The sequence below is a fragment of the Hyperoodon ampullatus genome (genome assembly GCF_949752795.1).
Source record: "Hyperoodon ampullatus genome assembly, chromosome: 16".
NCBI lineage: Eukaryota > Metazoa > Chordata > Mammalia > Artiodactyla > Ziphiidae > Hyperoodon > Hyperoodon ampullatus.
In genome coordinates this window covers 76,008,562-76,036,125 of record NC_136929.1, presented here as the reverse complement: position 1 = coordinate 76,036,125, position 27,564 = coordinate 76,008,562, and the positions used below count along the sequence as shown (strand labels likewise).

The 27,564-nt window shown below is 42.9% G+C and overlaps 1 protein-coding gene across 1 annotated transcript in view; it reads right to left on the bottom strand.

Annotated features, from left to right (window-relative positions):
• Positions 1-253: 253 nt before the first annotated feature.
• Positions 254-27,564, bottom strand: part of SACS (sacsin molecular chaperone) — a gene marked incomplete at both ends in the record, with an annotated part of 38,923 nt that continues 11,612 nt past the window's right edge. Inside the window, 5 exons of the mRNA XM_079721643.1 lie at positions 254-11,811; positions 15,448-15,474; positions 22,238-22,329; positions 22,945-24,436; positions 26,494-26,640. Coding sequence (XP_079577769.1) covers positions 254-11,811; positions 15,448-15,474; positions 22,238-22,329; positions 22,945-24,436; positions 26,494-26,640 — 13,316 coding nt within the window. The remainder of the gene's footprint in view (positions 11,812-15,447; positions 15,475-22,237; positions 22,330-22,944; positions 24,437-26,493; positions 26,641-27,564) is intronic.

Here is a 27,564-nt window from a genome sequence, read left to right as displayed (position 1 = left end):
AAAACTAACCTCACCCTAACCAGAGTCAGAGAGACTCTTATTCCACAGTTCACCACCAGCCTCAAAATAGTTCTTAGATCCAGTTAACGTCTTCTGTTGAAATTCATGTTAATAACAACTCCAAAATTCTCCCCAAACAGTCTGCAGTGTGCTTCGCAACTCCTAAATAACTGGCAAGGAAGCTTAAGGACAGCAATTCATACTTGTGCTACAACACGTTCAAGACCTAGCTCTGCTTTTTCTTTAAATGTGTTCACACTTTTTGTTGTATAAAATTTTCAAGTTTTATGATGATACAGGCAGTACATTCCATCACTCTCATGGCAACCTCAGAAGTGAACCTGTCATTCGGGATCTGTGGGAAAGGCAGCAGATCAGGGTACCTTGTTTTTAAACTGTCTACACCGTAAGCTTCCAAGGTATGGACGTCATTCGTCAGGCCTTCCAGATGCTCACTGTATTCCTCTATTTTCTGTGCGAGTGCAGTCGGCTTCACATCTTTTTCGGACTTGCCCCGCACAGCATAGTCGGCGGCAATCAGAGCCAGCTTGGTAGAGAGGAAACATTTGAAGCACACCCATTCGTTGGCGTTTTTGTGGAGGTCATTCCTGGCGGCTGAGAAATTGGCTCTGGCTTGTCGTAGCCATCTGCGTGCTTCGACTGGGTTACCAACTGACTTGAAGGTGGGGGGAACAAAGAACCTCGGAGAGTAAGTCTGTCCAGCTGAAGGTGGGCATTTTTCCTTATTTTGTTGTTGCCTTTCAGATTTATGGCTCGTTGCTTCTTGATTCCATGAAGTGTAAAATCTCTGAAATGAGTACTTCTCTGACTGAAATCGGGATGCTGAGGTTGAAAACGTTCGCCTCGAGGCTCTGTCTGAATTTTGATCTAGAAAAGCCTGTTTCTCTAATCTGTTAATTTCATTCTGCAGATGTTTAAAAACTTCATTAGCAATGTCATGATTCTCTGGGTTTTTGTCAGGGTGCCATTTCAAATACAACCGCCTAATAATCTTTTTTCTTTCAGATTCTGGAAGCTTCCAAGCTTGCTCCACCACTGATGTCACTTCTTTTAAAATTTCTGGTAAAGAATTCACCTTAAGCTTCTTGGGGGAATGATGCTTCGAAGAGGAGGTCTTGTGGCTCTCCCTACCAAAGAAAAGAGGAGGGATGCTTCGTAGACCAGGGGCCAGGAACTCTGTAGGGCTGGTGGGTGTGGAAGGGGCACTGTCTCTGCTCTGAGAGCTTTCCTCTGGCCTTGAAAACTTATACAGATCAAGAGAGCTAACTATTTTATATTCACTATAACCAATATCAATCTGATATATCTTTCCTAGAAAACTAGAGTTGTCAGCATCTTCTCTTTCAACTTCTTGTACAATAATGGCGTATGTATATGTCGGCTGGTACGACCCATAGATCTCCCCACCTTCAGCGTCAACAAGGTACCCAACGTATTCCCCTGGGTAAAAGACATTCATTGGGTCCATAAGCAGAGTGTAATGAATCTCAGCAGGTATCGGAGTGCCGGGCATTGGAAGTTCAAGTTTCGATGGTTCTGAAGAGTCGTATTTCACTCCTAAACTGTCGAGTTTCTCACTGATCCTGTAAATATCATTGCATCCTAGCATAGCAATTAGATACGAAGTGTCGGAAATCAAATTGTCGGTCGCTGATTTAAGCGTCATTGCCAAGGCTAACAGGAAGTTAATGTCTTTACTGTCTGAATGCTGTATGTAGAGCAGGATGACTGCATTCCCAAACCTCTTCAGGAAAGCAAAAGTTTCACTTCTGCTCTGAGGGATAGGATTGAAACCTTTAACTCTTAATGTTGTCTGAAGCTTCTCAAAACAGGACACTTTCAAGCCTTCTCTTAGAGCTTTGCAGAGTCGTACGGCTTTCTCCTCGTTGGCCAGAAAAGCGTTATCATTTTCATGCTTCATGATTCTAATCAGGCCTGTGATGAACTGTTCAGAGGACAAGAGTAACTGCAGCCTGCCCTGAAGAGAGCACAGCGCTCCAAACTGGCAGACTCTGGGAGTCTCCTCATCTAACTGCTCCTCGAGGATGCTGCTCAGCAGACGAGGTCTGAGTTTCTGAGGAAAGAGCATAGTCAGCTTAGTATGGAACCCGTGGTCTTTCCCTAAGTAGCACTGGCTGAGATCCACCAACATCTGCACACCAATGTTGCCCTGGATCCTGCTCTTGTAATGCGGGGCGTCATCAAACACCAGGATGTTGGACTTCACCAGCCTCCCATCCTGGCTTGGCAGGTAGAGTGAAAGGTCCCGGATGTTCTCGAGATCGCCCCGCACCTTGACCGAGTCATTCTGTAGACTCTTGAACAAGCCAGAAACGACTCTCTTAACGGTGCGCATTTCATTAGGATCTAACTGTTTTCCTTCAGAATTTTTGAATATGCGGCTCAGCACTTCAACATACTGCTTGGTTGAAATGATATCTTCAGTGCCTAAGTGTTTGAACAGCTGGTGAAAGGTGCCCAGTTCTAAAGGCAGCTTGTACAGATACGGTTTAAAATCAGACTCATACTCAAGATTGATCACCACCTCCTCCGGCTTCAGAAGCTTCCAGCCATCTTCCACCATCACAAAAGCAACGCCCCGCAGTTGAAAACGGAACTCCCTTTTCTCTGCGCTGAGAAACTCGTATATGCTCCTTAAGACCTTTGCTCTAGTCTTGACCATGTCTTCATCCAGAGTTGTGATGTTGCATATGTTCCTGCAGTTATTGATAACCTTATCCAGAGGGGGGTCCAGGTTCACATTCAGCATACTTAAAACCTGCTCCAGCTGTTCTTGTGGACCAAGGTCACTCCCTTCTTGTTCTTTGATGCTCAAGGGGGTGGCTTTCTCTGGAAGAATAGGGCATGACGTCCATAACAGCTGGAGCACATCGCACTGCTTGAATTTTGGATTCACCTGTGCTCCGTTGAACTTTATAAGAGGAAGCGTTCCGTTTACCTCTTGATACTGAGGATGAAATCGAATGAATTCAGCAGGGGCCCGCTCGGGACATAAGAATGGTATTAAAGACAGTTCTTTCAAAAAATTTCCAGATAACAAATCCATTCGTTCTTGGAATATATGGTGGAGAAGGATATCGACTGTATTTTGCAATGTTTCTTTAGACCAGTTTTCTGTATTAGCCCTCACACTGATCTCCTTAGCAAACTGTAACAACTGCTGCTGAGAAAGGATGTGTTTTAGTCCGATATTTCTTAAGAATTCTACCCAGGATGTCATAAATGCAACTTGATTTTTGGGTTTTATAAGTTGTTCCAATTTTTTAAAGAAGTCCTTAGGAATAAACAATTTTTCAGGAAGCATAACTTCAAAAACTCTCACAGTTCTATCATAGAAATGTTTGGCTTGCTTTAGTCGACTGTTAGCATCATGGATTATCAATAAACTTTCCAGTTTTTCAAAAAGTTGTTCCTTGATCTCTGACAATTCCTCAATACTTGAGAGTCTATTCTTAAGATAGATCAAATGCTCTAATTTTGCATCATAAGAGAGATTTTCAATTTTGGGTAAGAGGTGTTTCAAATAGACCTCAAGATCATCTACGGGTACACAACCAAGCACCTCATATAGTTCTTTTAAGTGTATTTTTTCTTCAAGAAATGCAGAGGACAATGATTGTGTCCATTTTTCCACTTCAGCGGAAGGAATACTTTTTGTAAGCACATAGCATGTTCCAAATTTCGCAATGCTCATATAGCGACCACTGATGGATTTGTAGCATGGAAGTGACTTTAAAATTTTTATGTCATCTTGGGACATCAAGTGATTCAAGTTGCAGTTGAAATACATCAAAAGTGCTTCAAAGTCACTTTCTACTAATTTTTCAGTTCTAAAAGTTGAGGTTTGGACCATATAATGCACAGCCTTCAAAATGCTTGTGGGGCTCTCTATGTTTGCTGTGTGACATGACAACAGAGGAACAAATGCACTGTCTTTGGAGCAGATTTTGTTCAAAGCAAGCTGAATACAGCCAGCTTTCATGAGAGCATGAAAAACCTTATCACTCTGGGCATTTGGAAAGACTGCAATGTGCATGAGACTTAGAGGAAGCAGAACATCACCTTCGGGAACTACAAGCTGATTGGCTGACACAGTAAACTTTGTTCCAGGGAGCAATGCCCAGTCTTTTAGGGTGTCAACAACAGTGTCAAAGGTTGCTTTTGTCTCTTCTTGATCCTCTTTCACATTTACGGATTCGCTGATAAAATGCCATGCACTCTTAAGCCAAGACTCACTTGTAAAACTGTCTTTCCACTTTGTGCAACTTTTGGTCTTATATTCACGGGGCAACACAGAGGATAACAAGTCAGCAAAGCTGGAAATGTCAAACACTTTTGCAACTTTACAGTTCAGTAAAATATTATTGTACTTCAGGTACAATGTATTCATGAACAAGTCTTTGCGGGATGGAATCAATTCATGGTATGTTGTTAGAAACTTGGGTCGTTTTGCATCAAAAGTTTGCAAAACACTGTCTAGTGTAATGAGAAGGGGCAGTCCCTCCACTTCAATCCCGTTTTCTTCTGCATCCTTAAAACAGTAATCAACTAAGAGTTTTAAACTGTGAAAAAGTTTCAGGTTAGTCTGCTGGAGACGACAAGGCAGCTTCCCAATATGGCAGTTAGTATCGGGAGAGGAAAACGTCATTAAAAAAGATCGCACATCAGCAGGGGTGACATAACTAACGGGAATATCAGCATCTATCAGACAGTGGTACAGATTAGCAGTTTCATCACAGTTATAAACCAAGTTGAAGCCAATTTCCAAAAGCAGGTGTTTCAGCCTATAGACATTCTCTGCCACTGTTTTGCGTGTGGTGATGTTATAGTCTGCATTTTTAAGGTGGTGTAATTCATCCTGCAGCAAATTGTCAAAAAATGGTCTAGTTTTATTTGAAGTCGACATATTAATCCAAGTGATTATAACTGCAGAGTGCAGGTCGGAGCCATCAATGTTCGGAGCCCGCACAACGGGTAAAAGGCGCTTCATGTCCTCGTGGATGCAGCTGTAAAGTGCTTTCACCAGACAGTATAAATCTGGCTGTAGATCAAGCCTGTTGACTGGGAAGAATGACAAAAACTTCTTTAAGGTGTCCTTTACAACATGAATAGGCGTGTTCTGTAAGACCGATAACGTCGGGTCAGAACCAGGGAAATAGCGCTTTTTTAACTGGATTAATAACTCGACGTACGCAGGAGCGATCAGGGCCGTCATTAAGCTGTTGTTCCAGTCACTCCGAACGCCCACCCCGTTGTCATCCCGCCACAGGTTCCTCCTGGCTGAATCAAGAGCAAAGTGGCCGTTCACGTGAAACGGTAACCCCGTCTCTAAAGAGAGGGGCAGAAAGCAGAAGGCCCTGTGGGGCTTTTTGTAGTTGTGGGTGATGCAGGCAGCTACTCCACCACGTGGGAAGAGAGTGATATCTTGGTTCTTGTGAGCTGATATAACGCTCTTAGATACTTTCTCCATACTTGAAAAACCTGATCTATTACAAATTAGCCAGGTGGTAAGGTTTCCCTCAGAGTCCTCCGTATCCATAGTGTAGGTGATCTGCTGAACCGGTATGTCCTTGAGCGGCCTCTTTTTAGTGACACTGTCAATTACAGATGCGTGAAACTGCTTCCTTTTCAGCCTGTCTCCATCGGTGATGTTGCCCTTCACAGAATACAGCACGTTTAGGGCTCCCGTAGCTTTATCTATTTCACAAATAGAAATTTTTTCCATGTGATTAAGAAACATTAAAAGTTCAGCCCCATCTGACCGCAGTTTGTCCAAAAGATTCTGGACCATTCTGTCTGATGATGGAACTGAAGAAATTTCTGAAACTTTTGCCATTTCCACATTACGAAGAGGAAACCGAAACATTGTGCAATTATCCAGTTTAAAGTGGGTTCCCAGATAAAGATCCAGAACATCTGAGAACTGTGTCCGAAAATCTTCATCCAAATCTCTAAACATGCGTCCAGGACTAACAGATGTGGCTCCTGGTGCGTATCTGGCATGAGGATCAAAAATACACAGGATGTCATTGCCGGAAATAAAAGAAGGGCAGTCTGTAATGTGATACACAGAATTGAATCCTATTCCGTATTGTCCAGTTTTACACGGATTTCCTTCCTTGGTGCCTTTCCCGAGGTTCTGAATCCCTCTGACGTCGTCTTCTGTGAAAGGCTGGTTGTTGTACACACACAGTGCTGGCCCCTGCAAGGGGGCCCACTTGTCGTCAAATATCCTATCAACTGGATGCTGTCGAGGGTCAAACACAAAACAGATTTCTGTAGCCTTTGCATCATCAGCATTCTGCAGAAGTTCTTTCAGCATTTCCTTTTCTGAAGGATAGGCATTAAGGATACTCTTAATTCTGCTGGTCAGTTTTTCCTTCTGTCCAAATTCAGTGCCCAGCGTTGTAAAGCAGATGTTGGACGCATACCTTTCTAAGGCTTTATGTCGCTTTGGTACTGCTCCTAGTTTCACAGCCACTTCCCTAGGTATATCTGCATGACAGTATTTTACAGTGCTATCCTTTACTTTTATCCAGGGACAATCATTGTAGCATAAAGATTTTGCAGGGAGAAGCCTAAGATTAGTATCTGGCAATAATATTTGGCCATAATTTTTCTCACAAAATTCTTGTTTCTTTTCTCTAATGAGACTCCATATTCCTTCACTGATTATTCGCCGGCAAAGCTGAAAATTCTCTTCTGTTATTTGTTTTGTCTCTTTTTCTTGAGCAATAGATTCCAAAACAAGGGCAAAATCTTCAACAGTAAAAGACTGCCTCACACCCACACTTTCAAAAAGTTCACGGAAATTATTTTTATATTTATTAGGCAACTGGTAAAGGTATGGGGCTGCTTCAAAATTCAAATGAAAAGCAATTTTTTCTGAGTCAACATATGCATTCTCAACTAGAATGAAGCTAAAGATTTTTAACTTTTCAATAATTGATATCTTAGTGGTGTCACTTTGCATCATTGCTTCATGAAGGTATTTGTAGCAAGCGTTGGTGATGTTCTCCTGGTACAATGTGATTCCATCATCAACTGATTTTGCAACTTCTTTCAACTGGTTTACAACCAGGTCAACTGTGGGCTTCCGCAGTAACCCCAAAAACTCTTTAACAGCCAGTGGCACTGAACCGCAGCCTCTGAAGGAATGTGAATTTTCGTTTAGAACTGGCTGCAAAAGACAAACTATATCCTGATGCTCAGCTGTATAAAGGTCGGTTGCTGCAAACATGGTTTCAGGCTTAAAACTGTTACCTTTCCAGTCCAAAGAAAAACCTGCTGGTTTTGTGAGAAATGGGAGGAAGGGGATTGTTTGATATTTTGCAGCAAAATCCTTTGCTCTAGGATCCCTTATTTTTAGTTTTTCATCAATAAGACTTAACAGGATGCTACTTCTTAGACAAGCAGCACCGTGATCACTTTTATTAATTTCAGCTACTGACTCGGCACGTTCTAGCATGTCATCCCATAAAATATCATCTTTTGCCATACCTAACTGGACGAGTTTAATCAGAATAATAGGATTTAGGTAGTCCTGAGTAGAGCCGTAAGGAAATCGTCCGTCTTTAGTATCAAATAACTTTGCAACCCGTCCTTCAGGGTGGATTAATCTTGATGGTAAAACCAGAGGATGCCCCTCCAGAGAGCAAGGGATACATGGAGTAACACGAAGAATTCCTGAGAACTCATCAACTTTCTCGTTCAGAACAAAATTCATTAAAGGATCTCTGAGTTCTGCTTCAATTTCTTGAATATTTGGAAAAAACACTTCTGAAAAAAACTGTTTCTCTGAAAATGTATTTTCAAGCAGTATCTGTTTGCAGCCAGCTTCTTCAAATCCTAATTTTACTGAAGAAGGAAGTTCAACAGCACAGAGGTTTTTCGACCCAGTCTTCTTGAGGTATTTCAAAAATATCTTGAAGGCTGCTGGACCAACATCTCTTCGCTTAAGTATACAGTCATCTAGAAATCTCACATTCTTCATGGAAACCCATGTGGACCCATCAGAGAAGACTCTTGTCAATTCCTTCCCTTTCCCGTGAGCTATATCTTCATAAAACCCTTGACAAATTACAGAGAAGTCATCATGAACCAGATCAGGGTCAGGCCACACTGCATGGTAAGTATAGTCCATCAGCTCCCCACTCGTGGCCAGGTCACGCAGGATGCTGAGTGCTTCTAGGTAAGCTTTCACAATGACGTGTCTCATGAAGGTGGTGTTCCAGCGTCCTTTCGTATCTGTCTTCCAGATCTCTTTCCTGTTTGAAGTAACAGCAAAGCACCCGTTGATGTGAACCGGCAATCCTGTTTTGATTCGTAGGGGTAAATAGCAGAACACCTCTCCAGCCTGTGGTCTCACAGCCCACTTCTGGTCCTGGATCTCAGCCAGAAAAACTCCCACGGCCCCACAAGGAACTACTCCCAGCCTTCTCCCGCTCTCACTCAGGGAAAACTTGAGAGCCTCTCCTGTATCCATGCAGGTACATATAAGCCACATGGTACACTCCATTGTTTTTTGTGGTAACTCATCCGATGGCTTTTTGGATTGGCCGGACTTAGCCATTTCAAAGAGAGCAGCTGGGTCGTCATCTGGACCTCTAAAAAGTGGTGACTGTAAATCAGCAATCCTTCTGAACACATGGTGAAATTCCTCCACTGTGATCTGAAGGATGCAAGCTGACTTGGGTGCATCAGCGGGGAGCTTCTTGTTACTGCTGTTGCAAGTCTTCATGAGCTTAGCAGCTTCTTTTAAAACACTGATGACAGGTGCAATCAATGCTTTGGAAGAGCACAATTTTTTTTTAATTATGATTGTATCTTGAGCTAAGCTGGGATTGGTTTCCTCAATTTTCAAGTACTTCAGATACATTGAGGTTACACTCTGAGTGAAAATGATAAGCCTGTGTCCACAGAGACTGAATTCATCCACAAGAGAGTAAATATCTGCTGTGTTGTAGCAGGTACTGCTAACTTCACTCACTTTGGCTTCCTGCTGAGTTCTAAAGGACAGTCGGAACAGAGTCCCACTATAGCTGTAAGGTGCTTCCACGGTCAGAGGTAACTGACAGCCAAATACGTCTATGAATGGTTTGAACTGATTAGGAAATTTCCTAAGTCTTTTCTGCTGTTTACTCCAATTAATTTTGATCCCGGGATTAGATCTGTCTTTAATGTGTTTACTGATGTGGTTTATGTTGGGATCAAACATTATCATGAATTCTCGACTCATGATGATGGGAATGTCGGTGATGTGGTACACGGAATTAAACCCAAGACCAAATTTCCCAACTTTGTCAACTTCTGCCCTCTTTAAAGATTCCCCTAGCCTTGTTATGTTCACAAAGTCCGAATCTGAGAATTGAGAGTTGTTGAATGACCACAGAGCCGGCCCATGACATGCTGCCATCCCCGGGTCTAGGAGATTCTCTCGAATGTCCATGTTTCTTCTCATGTCAATCATGAAGCTGCATTCTGTTGCATTCGCGTCATCAGCATTTTGAAGAAGTTCTTTAAAGATATCTGACACTGAAGGGTATTCTTCCAGAATATTTTTAATTCTTACAGTCAGTGGTTCTCTTTGTCCTGACTGCTCAAAGCCCATGTTTTCGGGGTTGATCAGTCTTGTACTGAGGCACGGGACTTTCAGCCACTCTGCAGTTTTCATGGGTATGTCCTCATGCACCAAAATGATTGGTTCCACAGAATCTTCCAGTAAGTCATTCAGATCATCAACTTTGATGTCACAGTAACAGCATTCATGAATTGGCTTCATGATAAGCTTGGAAGGATCTCTGCTATGATGTATAGGAACTGGTGTGTTGAGGCTTGCTGGAATCTGATTGCTATAAAGCCATCGGATAATATTCAACATAAGATGAAGATTCTGTTTGCTTTCTTGGTCACTGAGGTCTTGGCCGCTTTTGAGGTACACCTTCTGAATGACCATGGAAATGTGATCTGGCGTCAGCTCCTCTACTGAACCACAGGCCTTGAAAAGCTGGTGGAACTTTGCCATGGTTTTAGGCACACTGTGCAAATAAGGCTGAAGGTCAAGATCATAAAACGGTTTTATCACAGCTTGGGCGAGAGGACAGAACTTTTTGCCAGTCCAAACCCATGGAAATTTTAAGGCTCTAAAAGCATCCTTCCCTTCATTTAAATGATCATGCATGAATCCATAAATTTCGAGCAAAATGTGCTGGAATTGATAGTAGTCTTCATCACTAAAGGTGTTCGAAGTATACCAATCGACAACAATTTTAAAGTGCTTTAAGACAGCATTGATATCAGGTTTTGTGAAGATACCTAAAGCTTCTTCCAAGTTCACATGGACACTCTCAACAAGAGGAAGTGATGAGCCGACCAGAATGGCGTGGGCCGCGTCGCACATGTCCGCGGGTGCACAGAGATCCCAGAGATCCCCTTTCCAGACTAAGGAGCCTGGGTAGTTCGGAGGCCTTTGCTTGCAAGCTGGAGCCCATTTTATTTTCTTCAGGGCCATCTTCCCTTCAGATGACTGCAGCAGGGCGTGGTTCTTATTTAAGACCAGTAAGAGCGTTCTGGCTTTCTTCAGGAGAATGTCCTGATTTGTACAAGAGCTGGCCTGTAAAGCTTCAATTTTTTTAGCCACTTGCACAACATCTTTCTCTTTGAGACTGGCTTCGTTTTTTAAACCAATCTGTCTTAAAGAGTGAAGAATATCTGGTGAGGTAAAAGCTGAGGGTGGGAAACAAGTTTCTTCTTCATCATAGAAGAGGTCCTTTAATACTTCCACATCAGGGTCAAAGAGCTCACTGGCCGATACCAGCCGCTCCTGTGAGATCTGAATGAATTTTAATGGCATTAGCCAATCAAGCACATTTGGATTCTCATTTTTAAGAGAGGATAGATTCTCGAGGACCCACAACATAAGGTGTGTCATCTCTTCGTGTGAATAAAATGCATTTTCGATGTCTTTTAAGATAAGCTTTAAGCAGCTGGTGGTCTTTACCTTCTCCACCTTGAGCAGGTTTGCCAGGCGGATGGTGGCCTCATCGCTGCTGTCCACGACTGAGATGGAGAGCCGCAGGCCAGCCGGGAGCTTGGATGTGTGGTGCAGGACCCTGCAGCCCTTCAGCCTGGTGTAGGAGGAGATCCCCTGACTGGATGAATGGTTAATGCGCTTGAATATTGTCAGTTCCTGAATTACTCTTTTCTCCTTTTCACTGCTATCAGTTAAGTTAGCTAAGAACTTCCTTAGGGCATCTTTGTGCGTTGGAAGGAGCGACGCAACCTGGTTGCACAGCTTCTGCAGAGGCATCTTCTCCATCATCTGCAGAACAGCACTTGGGGATGGCGAATGAATGTATTTTTTAATAAGTGGATGTTGTATGGAGGCATCTAATTGCTTAAGGACAATCCCTCCAAGTTTTTGTACGACGTCAGCTAAAAATTCTGGGAGCTGTGCTTCAGATTCATCATCTAAAATGACTAATGAGGAGATCCTGAGTCTGATGAGTTCCACACACGTCTGACCTTCTTCTAGTGCGGTTCTAGGGATGAGTGGCATCTCATCAAATAAAGTCAAATCCTCTGAAAAATGTATATAGAGATTCTTCCACACCATTTTAAGCCATGAAATAGATGGGTGCTTTTTGTCTTCATCACATGGATACCACTGAACAATCAATTCCCTGCCAGGCCAGAATGTGTTCACTACTTCTTTGATAAGACGTGCAAAACGTTCTGGGTTTAGAAGCTGTAGCTGGGTACACGGTCTTCCTGTAAATCACATAAAGAAATTTTATGAATACATACAATTCTACTGTAACTTATTTAACTTTCTATTCTCATAGATTAGACAGATTAAATAGTACTAGAAAGTCATTTTGAGAGTTTTAAGTACACTGTGAAAACGCAAAAATTGGGCATAACTGGGCTGATCACACATAAATCCATATTTATAATAGCCTGTGGGAGTGATAATTCTCTCTGGAAAGTGCTTATTTTAAATAAATATCTAAAATGCATTTAGATGTGTTTTAAAAATTATCCTATAATGCCCTACAAATAGAATCAACATGGAAAATAATTTTTAGTGGTGATTTGTTCACAAATAAAAGCACCAAAGAAAATGTGGATAAAGTTTAAATAAGTACCCTTTTATTTAAGGGTTAGTAATTTATAAGGAGGCCCAGTTTCCAGGAGCTGGGTGGCCACAGGATAAAGCAAGGCCCAAGTGAGCACACGGGTGCTAGCACCCTGTCCCAGCTAACCAAGGCTGCCAGGAGCTGAGGCCGCCAGGACACTGGAGTTTCCTCTCCACCAGTAACTAGATGTGTGAGGAGTTAGGGGTCACGCAGCCTCTCTGGGACTGGAAGTCTCTCATCTGGAGGAAGGATGAGGCTGAGGTTCTAGCTCTAAGACTGCTCTGTGCACGTGTCTGGGTACGGAGCACAGTCACAGCCCTCCGACGCAGCGCTTACTTGGTACTTAGCACAAAGTAAAGTGTGTTCTTCTGGGATCTGGGCTTTGCAGAAGTGCTTCAGGGACAAGCAACAGGGGAAGCGGGCCCTGCTGTGAAGGCAGGGTTACCCCCAACAAGGCAGCTCCACTCCCAGATGTTTTATAAACTAAGAGACTAATCAGGTTTTCTCTGGGGAAAAAAGATTTTTGCTGACTTTTAATCAGTGGTCTAGGAAATAACATTTTATTTCTAAGTGCATGTTGTGTTTCAGAGTATTTTATCTGCAATACCAGGAGTAACAAAATTTTAAAGTAACACTAGGTACCTATAGGTATGTTATTTGCCCATATAGAGAAATAAAAAGCATCTCAAATTCAATCTTATGGAAAACTAATATTCCATTTTCTTCCTAGGTACATGTAATTTCTATACTCTTAAAAGACTAATTTTAGAAAAAGTTATAAAAGGGGGCACACCTCAAGCCCCTTGCAATTTTTCTGTATCAGCATTTGTTAACCAAGGAAGGACACCCTTGTTCCAGACTCACACATCAGGAAGATGACCTTACTTTCTACCAAGAAAATTATCTTTCATGTTACAATAAGACATTTAACATTACTGCCATAGAAGTTTAAGCAAGGGCATACTTTTGCAACTTTTGAAGATATCAATACCCACATTCTGATTATTATCAGTTTCTACATTGTGTGACTTAGGGTAAGTCAAGTAGTAATATTTAAGAAGTCATAAATCTTGTCAATAGTCTGACTAGCATAACCTTCTCGGTCTATGAGTCCCATTAAGATACAATTTTTTAAATTAATTTGTTTAATGTTCTAAAAAATGCTTATTGAATTGAATTAACTATAATAGAATTTCCAAATCACAAGTAAGGCAAGGATACAATACCAAAGATACAAAAAAGGGTTAGAAATTAAAAATCAGAACACTCAACCAAAAAATCAAATACGCACCACACTGTGTCCTACGTTAATAATTGGCACATGACATGCATTTTGTAGATAATCCTATCCAATATGCTTGCATGAACTTTGGAACTTATAAAACATACCTACCTTCAGGAAAGTTATCTAATATCAATGTGTAAATAAAATGCCAATAAAACCCGCACACCACACGTAACATGCGATTAACACCAGTCATGCTCAAATGAAAAACCAGCAGGGAAAATAAAGGAGAGAGAAAATGTAGTAGGACACAATTCTAAGTACATAAGTCAATTCAATCTGAAGTCCCGATTTCTGTTTATTTCGTATTTAAGCCTTCAGCTTTTACCCTAATATATAAATGTTAACACAGAAAGAAGTCTCCCTGCCCTGGATTAGAAAGTCATTGAAATTGTAAAGCATCTCCAACAGTATCAGTAAAATAATTTCACAGCGTTTTAATAAATGACTCGTGTTTCTGTGGCCTAGTCTTTAAAATCATCAGCACTGTCAAAAGAGGTTACGTAGTACTGATAGGTGTCCCTGGAGACAGAAAGTGCTTATCTAAACTCTCATCAGATGTGTCTGTTTAGAAATAGCTCTTAGGGTAGTTTGTGCTTTCCTATAGATCGGTTCAAGATAATCACATCGACATGCTGAATCACTATTCAAGGATTGCCCTACGTTTTTTGTTTATTTATGTGTTTATGTTCAGTCCTAACTTTGAGAAAGATTTTCAACATGAATGGAAATAGGATATTACAGTCTACTTCAAAATAAGGTGAGGGGCCAATTAAATGGTATGCCATCAGTCAGTCAAACCTTTAAAGAAAAAGGAAAAAAGGGAAAGAGAATGAGCACACAGGGAAGGCGAGGACAGCCCTCCGGCGGGCTCAGCACTGCCTCGGGCACTCTGCAAGCCTGGGGGCAGCACCTAACACCCCAAGGGGGCCAGCGGAAACCTCATTCTACCTCGGAAGGCACCAGCGTCATTCAGAACAGCACTCGTGACCAAACTTCTCTCAAGAAGTCATCACTGACACTGCTTCGGCTTCCTAGTTTCCATCCCTAATAGGAGACGGACAACAAGTGGGGAGATGGCCGACACAACCCAGAGTCCCCAGGGCAGGCGCTAACTGTGCAGCCTGCTGACATCAAGATCCTGTCTTCCTCTTTGCTCACACCTTAAAAATATAAGAATATATAGTCATAGCAGCTGTGGATGATCAGCCACTTTTAATACAGGCTAGAAACCAAAGTTAATCTTTATATGAATTATCACCATAACAATGACTTGGTTTCTAAATTTATTTCAGCTTCAAGGAAAAGACTGACTCAAAAAATAATGTTTACTATAAAAACAACTTCTGTAAAGCCAATCTTACATACTCTGATCTTCCAAGTGAAACATGAACTGGGGGGAAATAATACAAATTGAGTCAAAACTTGTTATTAAAAAAAAAAAAGACAGTCAATAACTGACACTCAGCATTGTGCAACAGTCCAGCCGTCCCTAATGGGAGCTGGCGGCCACTCTACCTTTGCTCGTTCCCCGGGTGCACTAGGCACACTGGACCATGCTCCTCGGAGGCCAGTCCATGCAGGGCCTCTCACTTCATCGGCACAGATCCCAGAACGGATCCCCCTCTGACCTTTTTAATTTCAATATTTACGTGCATCATATAATAGGTGTGTGCACTCTCACACTTTCCCGTTAAATACCACAGCTTAAAATACCAATTTCAGCATAATTCTTTCATTTGAGACTAAATGTTCTATGAAATGAATGTTTCCAAGTCATTTAAATATGGTTCTATTGTGGTATGTGTAACAACCACCTAAATACTCTACTAGTATAGTTTCCTCTCTCCTTTAATAATTACCACCAGAAAAAAAATACTGATATAACTTCTAGCTACTTAGGTAAATGAAAAAACAGGATTCAAAGAATCAAATGAACAAAAACATCAGGCTAAAAATGAACACAACATTTAGTCATCATACCTGAATATCCCCAGAGAAGTTGTTGTGCTAGAATATAATTAAATCCGTTCTTAGAAAAAGCCAGAATTGTCACAATTTTCACATGATGGCTACAGGAATTGTTCTGTATCTTAAGATAACACAGTTTGCAGAATCTTACACATCATTATGTAAAAGAAAAGCCATAAACAAAACTCCAAACATAGCACAATGTACATTTAAGATTTAAAGATCTATTTCAATACGAACTAAAACCAAACTATTATGCATTCCTACCATTTGTCTGACTCAACTTTTTTTCCATTTATTTCCTCCAAAACCCATTGACCAGCTCCTCTAACTTCTGATTGTCACCCATTTGCTCAGGTAACCTAACACAGAAATAATCTAGACCTGTAATAGGAAAAACAAAACAAAACAGAATCATCATTCCAACTCTGCAGCTCTAGCAAGTCACTTAAATCCTTCAAATTCTTTCAGCTTCAATGTCTCCACCCCTCAAAGGAGGATGACGATTATTTCACAGTTGTGGAGAACAAATAAGATACTGAAGATACAAGAGATCCTGACTCACAGGCACAGTGCGGGGATCTGCCTTTTTGTCCTTGTCCCTGCAACACCATCCCACCTGGCCCAGCCGCGGAGTATTAGCATTAGCTTGTCACCCAGGCACTGGGAGTACAAAAGAAATAACAGATGGCCCCTGCTCTCAAGGATTCGTAGTCTTGCACAGTGAAAACGTGCGTGTGATCAGGCAAAGGGGAGCACATGGACTGTGACAGGGTCCGGTAGTGAACCAGAGACGGCCCCTCAGGTCTGCGGGGCCAGGTAGGGCCGGAGACGGGAGAGTGGGAAAGGGAGCCGCTTGGGCGAGGTGCGTGGGCTGAGGGTTAGAAGATGAAGGAAAGTCACAGGGCAAAGTGGAGGAGGAGCCAGTAGTCTAAGCAAAAGGAACACCGTGTGCAAAACACAGGTAGGAGAAAACCTTCATTCGGGTAAAAAAAATTTACCAAGCACCCACCTTGAAGTGGGCGCTGTGCTGCACGGCGGTGACAAATCTCACAAGGCTCTGGTCTCACAGGGTGCAGGGAACTCAAGTTTGTCCATCTGCAAGCGCCTGTGGTGACGAGAACAGAAGAGGGACACCGAACGAGTCGGGGCCAATCACGGGACGCCCCGCAGACCACACAAACAAGACCACGCCTGTCCCTAGTTAGGATCTGCTAGAAACCCGTGAGCGGGGCGGGCGGTGATGAGATGAGGCGTGTGGGCACAGTGACGTCGTGTCCCAGAGACAGAGCGCCTGCAGCACAGCCAGAGAAGGTGCAATCCCCAGACCCCGGAGACCGGAGAGCAAGGATGGCGAATGGGGGGTTCATTCCTGGGCATGGTAACGGGCGCCTTTCCCAGGAGGAAGGACCGGGCAAAAGGAGAGACAGACGCGGAGAGAGGATGAGGACCCCAGCTGGGAGAATGCCGACGTCAAGACACCTAAGGAACTCCAGGGCAGAATGATAACAGCTGCCGTTTCATCACCATTTCTTATGAGCAGGTAGCGTGTTAAACTGTACACATTCTGTACACATCATCCGATCTTCAGAGAAACGCCTACCACGACTAAAATATTACAGTTGAGGTTATCAATAAGCTGCCCCACTGCGATAATGCAAACTGGATAAAATTCAGTTGGTAAGTTGTGACTGCCTGCCATCCTCCACTCAACCCTTATTCTCATTTCATTCCACTTGTAAGAAAGCAATATTGCATTTCATGTAATTGAATCTTTTTTTTTTTTTTTTTTTTTTTTTTTTTTTTTTGTTTTTTTTTATTTTTAAACCTGTTTATTGGAATATAATTGCTTTACAATTTTTTAATTGATTTTTTTTTTTTTTGCTTTATCACAAATTTAATCAGTTATATGTATACATATGTTCCCATATCCCCTCCCTTTTGCGTCTCCCTCCCACCCTCCCTATCCCACCCCTCCAGGCGGTCACAAAGCACCGAGCTGATCTCCCTGTGCTATGCGGCTGCTTCCCACTAGCTATCTACCTTACGTTTGGTAGTGTATATATGTCCATGCCGCTCTTTCACTTTGTCACAGCTTACCCTTCCCCCTCCCCATATCCTCAAGTCCATTCTCTAGTAGGTCTGTGTCTTTATTCCTGTCTTACCCCTATGTTCTTCATGACCTTTTTTTTTCTTAAATTCCATATATATGTGTCAGCATACAGTATTTGTCTTTCTCTTTCTGACTTACTTCACTCTGTATGACAGACTCTAGGTCCATCCACCTCATTACAAATAGTTCAATTTCATTTCTTTTTATGGCTGAGTAATATTCCATTGTATGTATGTGCCACATCTTCTTTACCCATTCATCCGATGATGGACACTTAGGTTGTTTCCATCTCCGGGCTATTGTAAATAGGGCTGCTATGAACATTTTGGTACATGTCTCTTTTTGAATTATGGTTTTCTCAGGGTATATGCCCAGTAGTGGGATTGCAGGGTCATATGGTAGTTCTATTTGTAGTTTTTTAAGGAACCTCCATACCGTTCTCCATAGTGGCTGTACCAATTCACATTCCCACCAGCAGTGCAAGAGTGTTCCCTTTTTTCCACACCCTCTCCAGCATTTATTGTTTCTAGATTTTTTGATGATGGCCATTCTGACTGGTGTGAGATGATATCTCATTGTAGTTTTGATTTGCATTTCTCTAATGAGTAAAGATGTTGAGCATCCTTTCATGTGTTTGTTGGCAGTCTGTGTATCTTCTGTGAAGAAATGTCTATTTAGGTCTTCTGCCCATTTTTGGATTGGGTTGTTTGTTTTTTTGTTATTGAGCTGCATGAGCTGCTTATAAATTTTGGAGATTAATCCTTTGTCAGTTGCTTCATTTGCAAATATTTTCTCCCATTCTGAGGATGTAATTGAATCTTGAGGGCCCCAGATATACTCTTAATGGAAGGATGTTCCTGGACTGCCATGATACTGATGAGGAAAGAGAGGCTCAGACAGGTCGGGTAATTTGTTCAGTCACACGATGGAGGAGTCGAGTCTGAGCCCAGATTTGTGCAGCCATAGAGCCCAGGCTGTAACCACTACACTGCACTACACTGCCCCTCCTGAGACTGGGGTGACAACTGAAGGTATGGAGACCACTACATATGCGTGACAGTGGATGCCTGGGGGTGAACGAGTATACTCGAAGAAAGTAAGGAACAAAATGAGAGCTGAGCAAGGAGTTCCTGAACTAATCCCGTTTAGGGGGTAAGCTGAGGAACGGGAATTCACAAATAATTCTCAGAAGCAGGCAAAGAAGTATAAGGACACCGAGAGAGTGGTATCATCAAAGCCAGGGAGTTCAAAGAGGGAGTGACCAATAATACCAAAGCTGCAGGGAGATCAGGTAAAAAGAACAGAACATTCCACTAGATTTAATAATTTTTAAAAAGTCATTAACTGGTGACCTCAGTCAGGCAATTTTATTGGAATGATGTAGAAGCAAAAGTCCATGTGCTGTGATAACAGATGATGAGAAAGTACAGACAACAAACACACGCCACTCCTTCCAGAAGCTGGACTATGACGGGATGCAAGAAAGTGAATCAAAGTCAAGGTCTGTTTTGTTTTCCCCCAAACGGAAAAGACGGAAGCGTGTAATTGCAAATGGGAAAGAGGCAACAGAGGTAAACGGTGAAAGTACAAGTAGTAACTTAATACTTAGCTCAGAATTTTAAATGTGAAACAAGTGAAAGGTAAAACTACCACACAATGAGACAGATTTTGCTTGGGCTACAGAATTAGAGAAATACCCATTGCAGAGGAAAAAACTTCACACTTCAATTGTATGCAGCAGTACTTTCAAAACTGGCCAATCAGATTTTACTGATAATTGGTAAACAGAAGTCCAAAGTGCTTTGTGTCAGCAAAACAATCACACAGTCATTATTTAGACCAAAAAACATCCAGTGCTGGTAGACATCTGGGACGTTCCCTACCATAGGAAGGGAGCTACACAGACGTAATACTCTCGGCCTCTCGCCTCCCCACTCGTAATTCCCCACCTGCCCACACACCAGAAAGAGGAATGACTTATCAACCAGTCAGGGTGAAGAGGCTCTGCCCCCGCCCAGGGAGACTCGTGGGGCAGGGCGTACCCGGGAAGGAAGCCCGAGGTCTCCCAGTGCCCCTGTGACTGGCCTGGCGAGCTCACCCGCCTCTGGAGGGGTCACAGCACAAGTCCACCACGCGCCGCAAGCCAGGAGCCCCACTACCAGGATTATCAGTAACACAGGGGAGACTGGCGACGTCTACCTGCTGGATCCTTCTCTGTGCATCTCTTCACTGACGTGGCTCTCAGGAAAGCAAAGGTGTCATTTATTGAGTCCCCATCAGCCCCTACACATGTTTCATGTTTAATGTTCCCAAAACATGGCAATAAAGTAGTATCAAAAACAAATTTTTGTCTGGAAACAATGGTATAAAAGCAATAGGGAAGATACCCAGGAAGCAGTTACCCATCACCCATATGGCCAGATAAAAATACTGGAAAGGCTAGAGATCAGGATTATTAAATAATCACAAGGGTGGCAGGCCAGTACATAAATCAAGATAGGAAAAGTGACCACGAAGCCAACTTCCGGGGTAACTGAGCCACAGATTACGGGCAACAAACACAGTGAAGACATCTCTTCTAGTGTAACAGTCAAAAAAAAATTACAGGAACCAGAGATAAAACATGGTGTTGGTATGATCCCAAAATAACACAGAATCAGAATCCACAGTAGGTGAGAAAATGAAAAGACACACGAAGTGGGAAGACTCAGTGTTATAACAATGTCAAATTACCAAAGTTAAGAGTATATAAATTTAATTTGTCCCTAAAAATATTACAGTAGGGGGCCTCCCTGGTGGCGCAGTGGTTGAGAGTCCGCCTGCTGATGCAGGGGATACGGGTTCGTGCCCCGGTCTGGGAGGATCCCATATGCCGCGGAGCGGCTGGGCCCGTGAGCCATGGCCGCTGAGCCTGCGCATCCAGAGCCTGTGCTCCGCAACGGGAGAGGCCACAACAGTGAGAGGCCCGCGTACCGCAAAAAAAAAAAAAAAAAAAAAAAAAAAAAAAAAAAAAATATTACAGTAGGTACCACATCCATCTAAGGCCAGAGAAGCAAGTTGTGGCCATGTTCTGTGCTACAGGGTGCTTGAACATTTTGAGTAAAAGCAGTATGATTCTGCTGGTTTTCTACCCCTTTTACCCGATTTGATTCTGAATAACTTTTGACTGATTTCCAAACCCCTATCTACCTCAGAAACTACTGGCCATTAACAAAAACTCTGTCTTCAAAAGAAAGTAAAACCACACAATGAAATAGCACAGCCATGAGAAAGGATGATCTACAACTGCGTGCACCAACCTGGACGGATCTCACAAACTCTGAGTAAGTGAAAGCAGCAGACAGAGTGCACACTGTGATTCCCCCACAGGGAGTACAATAACTCACTGAATCAATCGGTGCTATTAAGAGTCAGGGTCACGGTTACCCTTGAGTGGACAGGACTGTCACAGAAAAGGCAGCCAGCAGTCTCTGGGTGTTGGCAGTCTTCTGATTTTGATCTGGGCGTGTTCAGTTTATAAGACTTCATTAGGCCTACATTTAAGATATATATACTTTTCTGTACATACATTATATTTCAATGTAAAGTTTTTATGTAAGAATGTAATAGAGAATTTGAAAAGTAAGGATTTCTAAAACTTTGGAGCAAAGAATGGCAGAGTAATAGGAATCCACGTGTAGACTCCCAGAAAGTCTACTCTGAGGATGACAATTCCCAGTTAAGGAAGGGATCTCGATCTCGGGAACAGCAGTGTCCCAGGGACACCCTCCCGGTTCACACCCGCACTCCCTGCAGCGTCACTCTGCTCCACCCTGAACTCGCCTCCCCCATCCCAGCTCCTTTCCCTTCTGTTTACATGAATGATGCACAATCATTAACCTTTGAAAAGAAAACAGCATATAGTATAAGAGACACATAACAAAGAATATGGTTTACAACCTCAACTAGTAGGACAAATCTAGAATTTTTCAGGCCAATATCTAACTTAGAAAAAGTTCAGGCAACAGTCTTACAAGAGAAAGGATGCTCACCAAAGTTGAAAGATAATACTAAACAGAACGATGGTGATTATTTTCCCCCAATTATTCTGTCTTTTCCTAAAAAGGATTCCCAATAAAGGACACCCAGACTTTGCTACGACCCCAGGAGTGCCCTTTCCTGGCCCTGCTGCAGAGGTCGTTTTGTCAGCCTGCATTTCCTCGACGCTGCCCCAGGACAGCCACACAGCACTGAGGAGGTGGGTGGTGTGAGGACCGAGCAAGGCGGACGACCTTCTCTCTGCGTACGCGCCCTCTAACCCACAAGAGCGCCCTCACCACCGCACAGGCTACAAGGGATGAGGCTGGGGGCACAAATGGAAAAGAAACGGGGAGCACTGAAACCTGTAAAGCTCTGCGCACGTCACGTGCCAGGGATCACATCCATAAAGGCACACCGCCAGACCGTGACAAGAGACTTTTAAATACAGTATCACGTTCGGATTCTTTTAGATGTCAGAATCCAGCATTGACACATCTTAAACTACAACAAGTATGTGAAGTTGAACCACATGGAACTGCTGAGTGATAACGTCTACAATGGATAACTAATAATTTCGTATCGGTTCAACTTAATAGGAAACTTACATAAACTGTCATTTTTATAAATACATATATTTTAAAAAAAAAAAAAACTAAACAGCTATAATACCTCGGGTTTGGGCAGCTTCCTTTAAAGCAGCCAGAAGGTGAGGCTTCAAGTTATCCAAAATAAATCTTCCTTCGAGACCTGGGAAAAGGGACCTAAAAAGTTAAAGAAACACGGCAATTTTAATCTTCTAACAATTCTAAGATACAGAAATTCAATCTCATAATTTCAAGCCAGTTAAATGTACTTACTATTTTACATCAATTATAAGGCACACATCTAATCATACTGTAATACTTTTTGATCAAGTATTATCCAGGCTTCGCTTTAAGACATGAGGACATCATGCACCATATCCAAATCCAGAAATTGTCTAAACTTCTTAGAATAAAATTCATTTTATTTTCTGAAATGTCAATACACACCCTGAGTTATAAAGAATTACTTAGTATAGTATTTTAATTAATTTAAATTAACTTCATCAAAATAATTCATTTTTGACTAAGTATAGTTACTATTAGCTCTTTATAACCATTCTTTTCTGTGTTCTGTTATTGGAATTTCCAAGAAAAACAACTGCTTGGACCCGCTCTCTAACTGGTCAACATCTGGATGCTTTTCACCTTAGAATGTAAAAATGTATCCTTTCCTATTTTAACAAAGCAGCTCTGCAAAAGTCACCTAAGGTAACATCCACACTGCCAGCTGAGGAATTTCACAGCAGCCGACTGGAAGTGCGGGCAGGGGCAGGAGGTGGGGTCCGCGCATACCTGGGGTAGTTTTCTGAGCTTATATAAACCACATCGTGATCGGACACAGACGAGGAGAAAGGGACGAAACTTCCGTTCTGTAGGGGCAGCAGCTCCAGCCCCAGCAGCTCGCCGTAGGCCTGGTCGGAGAGCACGAACTCTAGCAGGTGCAGCTTCTCGGCGGCGCTGGTACCGCCCAGGTGGGCTGCCTTCCGCAGCACCTGCCGGGTCCACGCGGGCGTCACCTTCCTCATGGGCCTCACGCTGGACACCGCGAGCTGAACGGCGGCGGCCACGTGGGCCGGGACCCTGACAACCTGCTTCCCTGAGCTCTGGAGATAGCTGAGCACGGACCTGGTGCATTCCAGACTCTCGTCCAGTTCCGAGAAGCACGCCTGCTCCAAGGGGACCCAGTGGCCGCTGAGGGAATACAGGACCGCGTGCTGGAACAGCTCGTGAAACAGAGGCTCCAACACGGGCTGCCAGTGCGCCGTGGCCCGCTTGACGTCAGGCCACAGCTTGTAGACGACGTCCACCGACAGGGGCAGGTCGGGGCTCCTTCCCGCCTGCAGACGCTCTATGGAGTCTAAGATCAGAGTGGCGTAGGCTCTAGGCACAACGTTCAGGACGAGAAGCTCGTTCCACAGGGCGGCTGGGTCCCTCCACTGGTCCAGCTCTCTCCATTTGATGCTCCTGCGATTGTCCGTCAGGCCGAAGAAGCCACTGATGTGAACTGGGAGGCCTGTTTTGCTTTCCTCGCCAGGCGGCAAAGGAAGGAAGCAGAAGGCTTTCCCGGAGAACTCGGCCGCTGCTCCTCCCTCCTCCTCACCTCTGCGTGACAGCAGCATGGCTATTCCAATGACGGGGATGAACTTCAACTCATCAGCCAACGCATCCAGCCTACTACTAATCCCGCGCCCACCCACGCCGTTACACACCAGCCAAGACGTTCTCTGTGCACCCCTGGCACTCTCATCTTCTAAAACTATATTTATAGGGTATGTGACACAGGTTATGCTGTTGCTGGGAATCTTCTCACAATAGTTACTGATGGCGGCCCCCAGGATCTTTATAGAATCCGGCCGCTCCTGTGTCGGGGCTGCAGTCTCACTAGCAGTCACTCTGAAGACCAGCTTCTCTGTTCCATCGGCCTCGCGGACGTGTAAGGAGATGTCCTGCACACTTTTCAGAAAGAGCAGCACCGTGTCTGCATCTGCCCTGAAAGACTCAAACAACTCGAGAACCTTCTGCTTATTGTAGAGGTTACTACTAAGCTGGGAGGGCTGTAGCCGAAGGGGGAAACGGAAAAATGTTCCTGGAAAACTGCCATTTATAAACGTCTCCTTCGTGCTTCCAAAGATGCCAATAAATGGTGCAAACTGGTCTGAAAGTTCGCTAATTTCTCTGCTGTCATCTTTGAGATTCCAACATTGGCCTGATTCATGTGGACCAAAAAGTGTCTGATGAGGATCTAACATCCCAATCTGATCACCACTAAAGATACAAGGAACATCTGTAAAGGAAAATTCAAGTCATGATCAACTCTGAAATTTAAAGGACAGTTGTAAGCACAACTACAATACATAGTTACTATCAGATATTACACATGAAAAAGCATGAGCCACAAGATGACTCTAAACAGATTTATCTAAAAACAATCTAAAGCTAGCTTTGGAAATATAATTCTTTGAGCACAAAAAATGATTTCTCTTTTGATTCAAGAAGTACCAGGCATTGAGAGACTTTACGTGATTGTTGTGAAAACCTAAGATATATCTTCAAACACTTATTAAACAATTAAAATACGTAAAGAGAATTTGGATATTTACACTCTCCCCATAGCCAAGTGAACCCAATTGAACAGAACAGAGTTGCAGCCTATGCTCAAACTAAAACTTCAACCACAGATTCTCTGAGAAAAGAGGGAAGGGAAAGAACACAGATGATCAGCAAGCACCGCACCCTGGAGCGAGTGTGAAATGGGCAGTGACTTGAGGGCCTAACCTTCACACAAGACACAACTCCGTGAGGTCCACCTCTAATACGCATGGTCACTGACCACAGCCTCAGGTGTCACAACCGCCGACTCCTAAGCTCTCGGGTATTTTAAGTAGGAAATGTTACATCCACCGGCCCAGCCACCACGTCCACCAGCAACGCCGGTCCACGGCCCCCTCATCCACACTCCCTGCTCCACTCCCACTATTGAAACTACGTCAGGGAGGCTCCTGATGGTTGTAAAGCAGGACTCAAGAACTTCGCAAATCCTCAGATTAGAGAACAGCACCCCAGGTAACACTGTCCCACATAAATGTGCTCGTTCTCCGATAGCGAACAAATCCACAGTGAGAGCAGATGCTGGCCATAAGGGGAATCTCTAAACAATTCACTCCTGTACAACTGGCTCCATGCTTATGCAACTCACGTGTGTGCCCCCATAAAATTTAAAAACTACTACATGACACAGATGTGAGGAGTAACTCACAAATAGTTGAACACATGAATATTAATATTTGTATAACTGTTATATAATGATTTCATCAGTGTTATTATATAACACATAACTAATATTACTTAACACAATATCATACAATATATCATAATAATGTAAATGCAATTTAAAAAATAGGCTTACTAAAAGTGGGCCATAGTGATGGTGACCCTATATCCCACTTGCCCAGGGCAGTCCCAATTCAGGCCAGTGTCTGAGAATAATACCACCTCTTTCACTCTTGGCAGTGTCCCAGTTTGGGCAATAAATTATGTGCCACTCTAGCTACAGCTACAGCTCTGCCAGCTCAACCCTCCTTCTCCTGCAAGTTCAAAATGCACAAACGGTTTCAAACTAAACGATAACAAGTGCTAATTTCATAAAAAAGTTTTATCACAAAACTATAGTAAATACTAAGAGCTCTGATTCTGGAAGAACAGCCATATACCCTTAGAGGTGTCTACCCTAAGAGTTTCAAGTTTTCCTACTATAACTATGAATCAGAAACCTCATATTCTTTCTAGATTCCAAGCATGATTTCAAAGTAATGGTTAAAATACTCGTAAGTTTAAAGAGAGTAAAATTTTTATGAGGAAAGTGAGAAACCAGAGTCATTTCAAAGGTCCTCCCCTTGGCAGTTATTCAATACCACTGGATAGTATACTTTCTTCTTCCTGTTATTTAAACCTATGTACAAGAAAATCTGTGAAAATCAGTTTGCCTGACTCTTAAAAGATTTGCAGTGTAAAAGTTTTTAGAGTAACAATTTTGTGTAGGCTTTCAACAGCTCATGTAAAATCTCAAACCTCACATAAAATAACTTAATATACTACACTGATTCCACCGGAAATGAGGGCATTAACTTTTGCATCACATGATGAAGATCTGGTACAGTTACCATGGTAACTTGAGAAAACACAAGACGCACTGATATTTCATTGATATACTTCTTGCCACTGACAGAGAATTTGGGAAAAATGCCTTTTAAAACAGTATCATCTCTGAAGTTAACCCAATAAAGTACAAAATACAGGCTAAAATAATTTTCAGTCTCAAGACTGAAAAGCCAAACACCATACCTGTTATATGATAGACAGAATTAAACCCAATTCCAAATCTTCCAACCTTCAAAGGGTCGTCCTTTTTCCTGCTCCGTGCTATTTCCTGGATGCCGTGCCAGTCCTCTGGGGTGAAAACCGCATTGTTGTACACATAGAGAGCTGGCCCTGGGCATCAAGAGGCAGGTGTTGAGAAAGAAGGGAGACTGGGTGTTCACTTCTCTTACAATAACTTCCTCTACATAACATTGCTTATTTGATGGGAAGATGGAAAGAACTGAACGGAGTGACTGACTGAGCATTACAGTTTGGTTGTTTTCACATTAAAAACAGAAATTACAAATTAATGGTAAAAATTACCAGCAGAAGAAATACAGTATTGTTGACCAAAAATCCAAAAAGGAAAAATTATGGTACTTAGATACTCAAAACACAGGGCAAAGAAGAAAATTAATCACAGTGCACTACTTTTAAATTTGTTCCTAAATAGAATATTTATTTATTTTCGTGAATGGAATTACCTGTAAATGTATAAGAAGACTAAAGAAACCTTGTTAATATATTATTTCATAGGGTGAAAAATAACCCTTCTCATGTGCCTATGAATTCAAGCACAGATATGGGGATGCTGGCCACAGTTTGCTTTACAAAAATGGCGTGACTGCTATTTGGAAAATACTCAAAGTGGGGATATGAAAAGGCCAAGACTGCGAGGCTTTTGTAGGAACGATGAGCACGTGGAGGCTGCCTCTGCTAAACCCAGGCCACAGGGTGTCCTCGGACACAGCAGGGAAGGGCCCGGGGGAGCCCCAGGTTTCGCCACACGCCTTCACTTGTACCTCTTAATTAACCACATCCTTGAAACCCTTAGTAAAGTGAGAAACTGGGGAAGATCTCTGAGTTTTCTGCATCGGATCTGACATTCTGAGTCTTTTGTCATCTCATTACATAAAAAAGAAACAAAGGGCTTCCCTGGTGGTGCAGTGGTGGAGAGTCCGCCTGCCGATGCAGGGGACACAGGTTCGTGCCCCGGTCCGGGAAGATCCCACATGCCGCGGAGCGGCTGGGCCCATGAGCCATGGCCGCTGAGTC